The sequence below is a fragment of the Daphnia pulicaria genome, chromosome 1 (assembly GCF_021234035.1).
Source record: "Daphnia pulicaria isolate SC F1-1A chromosome 1, SC_F0-13Bv2, whole genome shotgun sequence".
NCBI classification, from domain to species: domain Eukaryota; kingdom Metazoa; phylum Arthropoda; class Branchiopoda; order Diplostraca; family Daphniidae; genus Daphnia; species Daphnia pulicaria.
Genome location: NC_060913.1, coordinates 26,251,428 through 26,262,753, shown reverse-complemented (window position 1 = coordinate 26,262,753; position 11,326 = coordinate 26,251,428). Strand labels below are relative to the sequence as shown.

Sequence of the window (11,326 nt, the reverse complement as noted above, 5' to 3'; positions counted from 1 at the left end):
AAAAAATGCCGAGCTCCTGTTTCTCTTTCTTAACAGAACCCACAAACTATTTCCCTCGGGGTTGTTGTATTCTTTTTTTGGGGGGGGAAAGTTACTTTTTTCTCCTCTTGTATAGACAACGTCGTTATTGACGTCACACACGGCTACAATCCGGCCTCTCTCTGTTTAACCTAGAAGGAGGTGGAAGGGGATAGGATGTGCCAAGGTATTCCAGCGGGTGTGTAGGCCCAGTACCGTAGAACCTCCTGATCCGATCTGCAGAACCTGAAACCCAGTGGCGCTCTAATAACATCCCTTCCCATTCGCTTTCTCGTAGTCTCATTACGACACATCGATCCGGTTTTACGTCGAATGAATCGAAAAATTTCGGCGCGTGAAAAAATGTCGTTACAACTTTAAAAATAAAATAGGTCGAATGGAAATTCTTCTACAATTTTACCAGGAGCTCCTGGAGAGTTACTTCTCGTATTTCAGTTGATGATTCGCCTTTGAGTTTTCAATGGCCTCCCTCTTCCCTAGACTGCGACTTAAGCTGGAAATTCGATCAGCAAAATGGACGGGCAGCGGCCGTGAGAGAGACCCTTAAGTGGCCACATGCACATCTCTCTGCCTGCCGCACACACACACAGAGAGAGCGGAGCGACGAGATTGAAGGCAAAAAAGGAGCTGCGGATCTGTTCCACGTCGGTTAACTCACGTCCGTACCTCCGCCGTATCGATCACGACCCGTTTCTGTCCAAAAAAAACCCTGTTGACGTAAGCACATGGGGAGAGAAAGGAAAGGCTGGGCTAAAGGCTTCATCCGAAAAATCTCCGAAAAATCCTTTGGCTCTTTGGCGCACGTGGGACGAGCGATCCAGCACGTCCGTTTCTTTCTTGTTGATGCAATATTGCTCGCGAATGTCTTCGCGCGAGTAGAGGGCCGTCTCGTATCGTTGCTGCTGAGATGTAGTGGGTGGAGTCTCGGCTTTGCTTCCGCCGCCGGAAGCGCCGCGTTGATTTTTAGTCGTGCGACCCATTCGATCGCCAACGCCTCCGATGTTGGTCGCCTTAGTCGATCCTACGTCCACCTGAAAATACACACACACACACGTCAAAATGGTCACCAAATCGATTATTTCCCCCCTGGGCTAATTATACGTCAAAATGGAAGGGGGGAAGGGGCGTGGTGTTTCACTACTAATAATAGAAAAGGGGGTAGGATCGGTCGGTTTGATCCAGTATAAGTGCATTTGACAAGTAATTGGGAACGTCCATCATCTCTTCTTTTCAGTTTAGACGACTGAATTTGATCATTTGCTAGATTTTAATCTGTGGCAGGACTGCGACTGACCTAAATGGAAACGTCACTCCGGTTGTTGCCGCGGTTGCCTCTGCTGCCCGGCTGCTGCTGTTGGCCGCCAGCTGATGCCGACTGATGATGTGACGGTGGTCAAACGCCGAAATCTCTCGGCAATCCTCTCAACACACCTAATAAATAAAAACAAAATTTGACACATGTGTAACCATTGGTTAATCATTGCATTTGACCAGTTTTCTTAAATTGAATTCCCTCGGGAGGTTTAAGCGCGCGCGCGCCTTTATTTGAATAATCGATTGGACAATATCATCGTGTCAAAAAAAGGAGGAGGTGGATGTTTTAGCCGCAAAGTAAACAAGATTCCCTCATTTTTTTTTTACCCCCCTCAGGTCCGCATACATCAGGGGGGGGGGGGGGCGTCCATTGGGGAATCTAGGCGGATACAGGATACATACACAATATAATAACAAGGCCCCGGCATTTCTTAGATACGAGGAAATGCAGCCTCCGGGCCGTATCTACCTCACTGGCAATCCTATATAAATATATACGATGCTAATAAGCTTTTGACAGCCAGCCTCTTTCTCTCTCACGGACCTTGGCTCTCTCTCTCCTCCTCAGCGCCCAGCAGCCAGCCTTTGTGACAATTTCAACAAACGCATCGACCCTAAATCTTGTTTAGCAAACTGGCTGGATATGACATTCGATTAGAGGCTAGATGTAATATTACTATATTAGGGTTCATTACGAGTCACGCTAGACCTCAGCGCGCTCCGAAATTGCCTGTAAATCGCATCATCCAAATGATACCCCCAACCACGTTTTTTTTATCTTGGGCGGGGTATATTTTCTCCCGGCCTGTGATCATAATAATTCTCTGTCAAATAGAGAAGACGAGAGGATCAGATTGGATTTCAGAGCTATCTATATGCAAATGATTTATACACGCACCTAAAACACACGTAACAGGAATTTAGAACACTTTTTGAAAAAAGGAATTCAAATTTTCGCGCCATGTCAAAACACAATTAAACATTCCAATCCGGATAAGATACGACCTAATAACAAAAGAAGAAGAAAAATAAAAAGAAGTTGGGTGCTGGTTTGATCGATTGTTTGTCTGCCATAGTTAGACGTCGGACAGGATTTTTTTTTTCAGGAGCCTTTACGGAATCTTGGGACAGATTGTTTCGCTGCGCCACGAAAAACAAAAAAAGATAAAAAGTTTCTTTTTATTTCCGTCTGCTGGATGACGACATCGTCGCCAACATCCAGATCAGATTTCCTATTTTGGTTTTTATTCTTTTATTATTACGCCCTCCCACCGTGAGATAACCGCATCTTGTCTGCTGCCCTGCTACTACACCGACGGCTCCCACATCCAGCACTTCCGGACATTTTTCCCCTCCCCTCGCATTCATTCCTTTAGGGCGAGAAACGAAAGTTGCTGATTATTATGTTTCCACCATTCCGGCGCAGAAACACACAGAGAAAAACCTAACCGACCCGATACACATTCAAATAGTGTCTTGTACATTCGCTTCACTGGGCGCAGCAGCAGCAGAGTCTCAGCCGTCTCTAAATATAAACTCTCTGTTTAATCTTCTGAGCTGGGAGAATAGTTTTGAACGATGGTGTGTGTGTGGGTATATATCTGGTGCACCCACAAAAGCCAGAAGGGGACATCTATACACACGCCGTTCCTATTTATCTACGTGATTGCAGGCTTTTAGGAGTTGACACAAGGCCGCTATTTATAAAGAGTGGTGGCAGCCTACTGCACTGCACATGTGTACGACTATCTACCGATAATTGTCCAGGAATAACTGAAATTAGCGCAATTCGATATAATAGGAGAGAGAGACGACGTGATAAATCAAAAAGAAAATGATGTGTGAAAGAATAAGAATAAAAATAATAATAAAGAAAAAGTAGGAGGAACCTGGCGTTGCGTGATGCTGTTGAATGATGGCGTTTCCGACTCCGGCGCTCGTGTCCAGTCTCTCGAGTAAGCTCTTATATTGATCGCCATCTTTTTGGGGGGGCTCCTTGTTTTTTTTTCTTTTTTCTCTGATGCTTCGATCCTCCTTGCTGCTCCTGGATGAGCTGCTGCCCTGGATTGGGCTAGTGCTGCCTTCCACACGAGTGAATTGATAGGTTAATAATGATGGATAGACTGTATAGCAGAGAGGCCTATGTAGTATAACGGCGAATGCTGACACACAATCGTTTGAGGAGCTCAAACCTACAGGAGCGAAAGAAAACATGGGAGTAATTTAATTCTTAATGGATATTATAGCCCACAACAATTTTATACCTCTTCGTCCATGGCTCCTCTTCCCCCTCCTGTGTGTCTGTGATGACACAAAATTCAAGAGAAAATCAATAAACAGAGGGCAAAACAAAACAAATCAACACATCAAAAAATGCCTCGAGATCTTACGACGTGATTTGACGTGTTTCTATGACACAATGATCTAAGCTGATCTAAAAGTATATAACCATTTTACTAGGCAAAACATTTACATCTATGATGCAACTGAGTTGCCAACTTGCCATGCATCTGACTTCCTTTGATTAAGTGATTCATTCTTACGGTTTAATTAACAGCAATACTTTGACATACCGCATAGTTCTTCCACGATACAAGCACGACATCGTTTTTCATTTTTAAGTAAAAACCATCCTGGGATCCTGTTGGCTTTGCAAACAAAAACAATCAAGTCTGGAATTCTGGTTTCTGGATGACATTTTGGTGTGCAACATTGCCAGGTTTTAAAAAACACATCTCACCGCTCTCACTCACCATTGCAATTGCAAATTTGCAATGCGGTTTCCCGTCGGTTTAGAAACCGTTCCCTCTCTGAATCGTGATAACACATTTCTCATACCCATCGCACGAAAGTTTAAAATAAAATCAGATTTTTGGAAACATAATTAACCGACGTCGCCAGAGGGCCATAGGACAATAGCGTCGCCGTGATTCTTTGATCGCACAACAATAAAATAATGTTATGACTTCCTGCGCCCTTTTAATTTCCGTGCATTTGGAATTAACAGGCGACTTTTTTTAAAGTAACATGGATCAAAAAGTAAACATGCGCAAAAAGATCTTCGACTAAAGGCTAAGGGGCAATAAAAATAATAAAAGGTGAAATGAAATCAAATTAATAAATTTATTGCCAAATTTTGAATCAAACAATCGATGAATTAAAATTGTTTTTGAAAACATTGGCGTGAGTCATTTGCTCAACGAAAGTGACAGACCCTTTCCAAAATATTTGCCGCAATTCCAATCGAATTTGTTGAAACCAACAATATATTCCCTAAGAATCAATGAGTGATGGCAAATCACATACAGATTCTGAATCTTCCATATATAATAAAACAGCAAGCTTTTTGGGGGAGGACTGGAGGAGCCTGTGTCTGTCACGGATAATGTCACGGATAATGTCACGAAAATTTTGGGGGAGGAGCTTATTCATGTCTCAAGGGGGAGGAGCTTATTCATGTTATAACGCTGTGATGGGTCAGTCGAGTCGCTGCCCAGACATACCCAAACATGCCCAAACATGCTAATCACCACCAGATGTCTATAGCGTCGACGTGATGACGCAATCTTTGATGACGCAACCATGACGCAACAAGCCAACAACCAGAATTGCATTTTAATTTTGCAGTTATTTAAGTAATAGGTCGTTATTTTTCAATTTTAATCATTGAACTTTAAGTGTAAAAAGAGGGAGATATAAGTTGAGCAAATTAAATGCAAATAACTTGCAAGGTTATTGAACTGTAAATGAAAAATCCTTCAGGATAGCAGTTGCGGAAGGGAAAGTTGGATGCGAGGTTATATAAGGGTGCTCGACATGAGGTGATGTAAAGGTGTGACTACCAACACACTGTTTCAACTGAAAAGACAAGACAAAAATTATTCTCAACATGGCATATATAAATGTTGGCATTCCGTTTAGCGACGGTTTGTTGATTAGTGGGGAACACGCCCACTCCATCAACAAAAAAACCATAAAAAATCATGTTAAACCAGACAAGGGTACAAAAACCCAACAGGCATGTAGTGTCTCCGACTACAATCCAACCGGAGTCTCACAAGGCAGCTCAGTATTATATATTGATAACCTAAACGGTAACATTATAAACAATTACCGATATGAAAGTAAAAAAAGCAATCGAAATCAATCAGACCGTCGTTCAGATCGATGTAGTACCAATCCTGCTGAACGGAACGAGCGAAATTATCAGACAAACTGTAACATTCGATACCCGGAAGTCTATGATGAATCCGGGAATGGAAACAGAACTACGGTACGAAGGACGGGTAATCGTTATCCGGTCCAGATGGACATTTTATGTGATCAAAATAGCCCTAACCACCAACCTAAAGGTGGTAACAGGCGCCATATCCAGAACCACGAATCTCATAGAGCTCCACCAAACACCGTTTTTATCCAAAATTATACAAACTATGATAATAGGATTATTCACCACTACGGATGTAATCCAATTGGAAATACAAATTCCAATGGCCAACAAGGTCGTCATTTTAAAAATTATGACGGAAACCAGAATCATCACGACGGGTATCACCCCGATCGTAATGTTTCTGGAACCACGATTGAGCAACCAGTACGACAACCAGCAAATAAGGCTAAAATACATCCAAGCCGGCCATCAGTAGCGTGGACAATTCCGATGGGTGAAACTGCGACAGCTCAAAAGAAACAAAAAGTCAAAAACCAAAAAGAATTTGAAGCATATCCTGCGGAGGAGGTTACGGAAGAAGCTGCTCGTGCGCATGAACCGGAAAATGTAGAACCAGAACCGGAAGTAGCTCCAAGTGAGCAACTAGATGAACCCGACCCCCACGAACCCGAAGAATATTCAGCCCTATCTTTACCGGAAGACGCGGCTCGTGCGCATGAACCGGAAAATGTAGAACCAGAACCGGAAGTAGCTCCAAGTGAGCAACTAGATGAACCCGACCCCCACGAACCCAAAGAATATTCAGCCCTATCTTTACCGGAAGAAGCTGCTCGTGCGCATGAACCGGAAAATGTAGAACCAGAACCGGAAGTAGCTCCAAGTGAGCAACTAGATGAACCCGACCCCCACGAACCCGAAGAATATTCAGCCCTATCTTTACCGGAAGACGCGGCTCGTGCGCATGAACCGGAAGTAGCTCCAAGTGAACAACTAAATGAACCGCACCCCCACGAACCCGAAGAATACTCAAAAGCAAAATATTTACCGGATAACGAGTATGCAACACCTCCGATTCAACCTGAAAAAAAGGTCCGAAAAGGGTTGGGGAAATTCTTTTCTGATATGTTTAAAACAAAGAAGCAAGAACCGGTTGGGAAAGCTAAACCTGACAAGACAAAACCTACCGACGAGACGCTCGTAGAAAGAACAACTAAGAGCGAAAAGGAAAAGGAAAGAAAAATCAAACAAACTGTAACCAATCAGCAGACAGCACAAGGGCAACGGGAACCGCAGAAACCAAAAGAAGACGAGAAAAAACCATCAGAAAATAAAAAAAATTGGTTCAAAAAAAAATTAGAAAAAGCAGAAGAAAAAATACAAAAATTTGGTAATAGTGTAAAAGAAAAAAAAGATAAAGGGATAAAAAATGTTAAAAACGGGGCTAAGAAAGTCACCAAATTTTTTAAGAAAAATAAGAAATAAATAAGGCGCGATGTAGAGGAAAAGAAACGGAAGAACGGAAAAAATGCAAGACAAATCTCGAAGATATATGACCGGAAGAATAAAGCGGAAGGATGGGACTGGATAGGACTGAAAGAAAAGGACCGGAGGAAGAACAAGGAAGAAATTGACTGGAAGAGAAATGGACTGGATGAATAAAGCGGAAGGATGGGATTGGATAGGACGGGAAGAAAAGGAACAAAGGAAGAAAATGAAACAAAATGGATGGAAGAAATGGACTGGATGAATAAAGCGGAAGGGTGGAACTGGATAGGACTGGAAGAAATGGACCGGAAGTAGAAAATGAAAGAAAATGGATGGAAGAAATGGACTGGATGAATAAAGCGGAAAGATGGGACTGGATAGGACTGGAAGAAAAGGACCGGAAGTAGAACAAGGAAGAAAGTGACTGGAAGAGAAATGGACCGGAAGAAAAACATGGAAGAATTAGACTGGAACCGATAATTTGTGTAGTAAAATAGATTTGTGATAAACTGGCTCATTTTACAAATAAAAAAAAGTTCTCATTGATGCCAACAGAGATTAAACAAACCAGTAGGTATCATCATAGTCTATAACAGCAAAGAAATGCGTTAGTTAGCACTTCAATGTTATTACTTCACTTTCACCTTTTTTTACTCGTTGCATGTATAGTTGCGAATGAGAGAATGAATGTCCGTAACGGAATGCAGCAGTATCAAACTCATTTGTTATTTGAGCCTTAAAAGCGGGATGTGTAAGTGTAACCAGTTGTGAGAGGGAGTAGGCCGTATTCTTCCATTAAATTGGGTCCTACAAAACAAAAATAGAAATGAAAGATTCTCGACTTAATAATTCGGTTTGACCTACCCAAAAAACAGATGGCAGATATTCGTTGTAGGTGATGTGTTGCACCAAAGCTATAACGATTTCCTTAGTCTCCTGGTAAAGTTTCTCATCGTCCCATTGGGAGTTGATCAAAGCCAGCTGGTTAGCATACTTGTCGTGCAAACGAAGCCAAACGACGATGTGCAAGACACAGTTGGACAAGTGTACTGATTGACTCGTTGATCACCTGATTATTTTAACAAATTAGCCACATTCAAACCAACCAGTATTTATTTTAGAATTCGTACCTGCGACGAAGCATTGGCTTCCGTATTCGTCGGAAATACAATCCTTTCGTTCGGGATCGACTGGTAAAACAAACATAGTCCCCGCCGATTGTCTATTGGGGTAACACGACAACTTTTTCAGCAGCAGTCGAGCCATAAATGACGGAAGCGTCCAGATAGGCCGGAATTCGGTTGAGCTAATTGCATAATCAAGTCGAATCAAGTAAAGTAATGAATTGCATCATTAGGAAAAAAGCGAGCTACAGTACCTGGTCGGCATAACCGAATTTGCAATCTTCTCGAGGAGCGATGACAGAGCGGACGAAATCGTGACAGCTAACGCCAAATTGACTCTAGAATTCATTGTCGTGGTCCACATCGATGGGGAAACAAAGTGGGTTCGGTGGGGAAACAGAGTTCGCTCAGGTGACAAGTACTTGCCGTCACCCGTGCAACATTGAATCGCCGAATTGGTCACTTTTCACAACAGAAAATAAATTAGCCTTGCTCATTAAAAACAGAGAAAATGAATTAATTAGCTTACATGTACGGAAAGTAGGAACGTGAGTAATATCGTGAGCGACAAGTTGACCCCAGTGCATCACAGTAATTGTGTTAATTGATTGAATTGATTGTCGGGATAATCTGAGACGCCTTACGAAAAGATGCGGCTGACAGAGTCAACTGGAGCCCGGAGGTATAGTCCCGGCCATTCACGGGACGTCCAAATGCCTTTTAAAAATTAGGACAATAAGTAAACTTGTTGAATGAAGCTAACTATTAAATTCACCATCTGCGTATTGGGGAGGTAAGATGCGTTCCAAAGGCGAATTCGATCTACCCCAATTGGGGTAAGCAAGATTGTTGCATATGAAGCGTCGTAAGTCCTAAGTAATTTCAGAGTAGCATTATTCAATCTGTATCAAAGTCATTCAAAAACACTTTTACCTGTTGTACAAAGCAGATGCATTGCAGTGCAAGCAGGCTATGCACGGCAAATGGACGAAAGAGCGGTCTCCTTAACACACAAGTGTTGCAGTGTCACGGGCGAAGTCCTACATTTTCGTTACAGCAGTGCGAACCCGGCAATTTCAGGTTCAAGTTCAACCTAAAAATTCAAAAAACAATTTAGATAATCTTAAACAAAAATTTAAAAGAATAACTTACACATTAGCCAAGTTTCTAGACGCTTCCAGCGATTGAAGTCCTTTCCATCCTTCCTGCTGGCCTATGAGGGAGGCATATAGGTGGTAGGTAGCACTGTAGCTGTAGGCCGCAGAATTTTGCCAGGGAGCTAACATGTTATTCCCAGCATGCCATTCGAAAGCACTAATCTCTTCCACGTGCTGGCGAGCTACCGTAACAGCACGACTCATCTCGTCTTTGGTTATGTCTCTGGGCATGGCTGTCAACTCACTCGACTCGGGGAATCGTGCAACAGAAGCTGGGTTATTGAATAAATTAAACATTACCATTGGAAATTCACACTGATTAGACATGGTAACTTACATGTTGTCTTGAGAATGTCTATAGACAACAAGCTCCGAAATTTCCATCTGCTGCCGTACACCACCAAGGATTGTAGAGTCATTCAATGAACCAAGGTGAACAGAGAATGGCAGGTTTGCATTGAAACACAGATGGTTGATTAGCAGAGACGCAGCAGGACACCATGGTTCCTCTCCGGGAGTACGTCATACGCTATCCACAATTGTTATTGAATTAAAGAAAAATCAACTTTAAGACAAATTTGAACTGACGTGTAGGGATAGTTGAATACGTAAGAAAGATCCGGTCGATTGGACACTTGTGGTGCTGAATAAACAGGACTATAGCTGGTAGTATTGGCATAATACCACTGAGCTGGTAGGAGAATGAGTAAACACGCAAGTGGCAGCCACTTGAAAGAATGTAATCTAATATTTAATTAAAATTAAATATTTGATTACATTACATTTAATTGAATTAATTAAATTTAATACCTAGGTGAGAGAGTCATGATGTGTAGCAGCGAAGCCTCTGGCTGAATGACTAACATTTAATATAGATGCTCACATCAAATGATTACACTTTTGATGGGAAGCCTGAGGCCACATGTTGCGTCAGCGCTTTTTTGTCACCCTTGTTTCACCCTTTTCTTTGACTAGACATAATATAATGACATACGCGTTGACAGGAGGCGTTCAGGGGCTAATTTCGTATGCCTTTTGACATAATGCGGGTAAAATCGGGGGAAAGGTAAGATAAATTCATGGTCGGGCATAAATAAGAACGGCTTCAGTGTAGTATTCGACCGCTTTAGTGGTGTAAGCTGGAGCTTCGGTGTAGTAGCTGGGAACAGAGTTGTACTTAGGATCGGTGAAGGATGATGAGGCAGTATACTAAGTCGTGTAGTACTCCGGTGCCTTGATGGTCAAACTCGGGGCAGAGTATTACTTCGGGACGTCGGTGTAGTAGCTCAAGGGAAGCGTAAGTTGTGGTATAATACTCCGGCGCCTTAGATGTGTAGTACTTAAAGCCTCGGTGTAGTAACTGGTTGTTGTTTAATGTTTAGTAAGGCGGCGGCGTTGTGATTTGTGATCCGCCATACCAATGATACAAAATTACAAAGGTACACCAGCGGTCGACCCAGCCATCACAACACCCAACAGCAGCACGTCACTATAGTTAACTAAACAATTCATAAATTTAAACATTGATATTCAGTATAAATAACTGTCAAACAATTAGAAAAGAGTACCAACTGGAATATTAACAAATAGAAAAAAACTGGGATTGATACATAACTCAATGTAAAAAACAAAATATTTACCCATGATTACGAATTGGTTACACGAAGAGCAGAGCACGAGCAATGCAGTTGGGGACAGATGCTGGACACTGCAGTTATTGCCGTTTTGAAAATCATCACTCGACTGATTTCTATACCTTCTTTTCTCTCCTTTTACACGACTTGTTTGAAGACAATTCATTTTACGCCGAGTAAGACTTCGGGGCATCGGTGTAGTAGCTCGGGGCAACGTCAATTGTACTTGGGCGCTTCGGTGTTGTAGTAATTAAGGGCCTCGATGTAGTAGGCAGGGGGCAGCATACGTAGTCGTGTAGTATTTGGGTGCCTTAGTGGTGTAGTACTTGGGAACCTCGGTGTAGTACTCCGGCTCTTTGGTGATGTAGCTCGGGGCAGAGTTATACTTCGGAGCTCGGTGTA

The 11,326-nt window shown here is 42.5% G+C and overlaps 1 protein-coding gene and 1 long non-coding RNA gene across 2 annotated transcripts; one reads left to right on the top strand and one right to left on the bottom strand.

Annotated features, from left to right (window-relative positions):
• Positions 1 to 84: 84 nt before the first annotated feature.
• Positions 85 to 3,287, bottom strand: LOC124320033. Its single transcript, XR_006913727.1, has 3 exons — positions 3,243 to 3,287; positions 1,334 to 1,470; positions 85 to 1,070 (listed from the first exon to the last, which is right to left on the bottom strand). It is a non-coding gene; the product is annotated as an uncharacterized LOC124320033 (long non-coding RNA).
• A 2,372-nt stretch (positions 3,288 to 5,659) lies between these two features.
• Positions 5,660 to 7,621, top strand: LOC124320560 (sporozoite surface protein 2-like). The gene is made up of 2 exons (XM_046783396.1): positions 5,660 to 6,613; positions 7,565 to 7,621. The coding sequence occupies exons 1-2, from the start codon at positions 5,660 to 5,662 to the stop codon at positions 7,619 to 7,621; spliced, it is 1,011 nt and encodes a 336-aa protein (XP_046639352.1).
• The last annotated feature ends 3,705 nt before the right edge of the window (positions 7,622 to 11,326 follow it).

Excerpts from the sequence above, each read along its gene's own strand:
- LOC124320560 (XM_046783396.1), top strand. The coding sequence starts at position 5,660 with ATGGACATTTTATGTGATCAAAATAGCCCTAACCACCAACCTAAAGGT. Across the intron at positions 6,614-7,564 it reads CGATTCAACCTGAAAAAAAG|AGATTAAACAAACCAGTAGG; the intron begins GTCCGAAAAGGG and ends TGATGCCAACAG.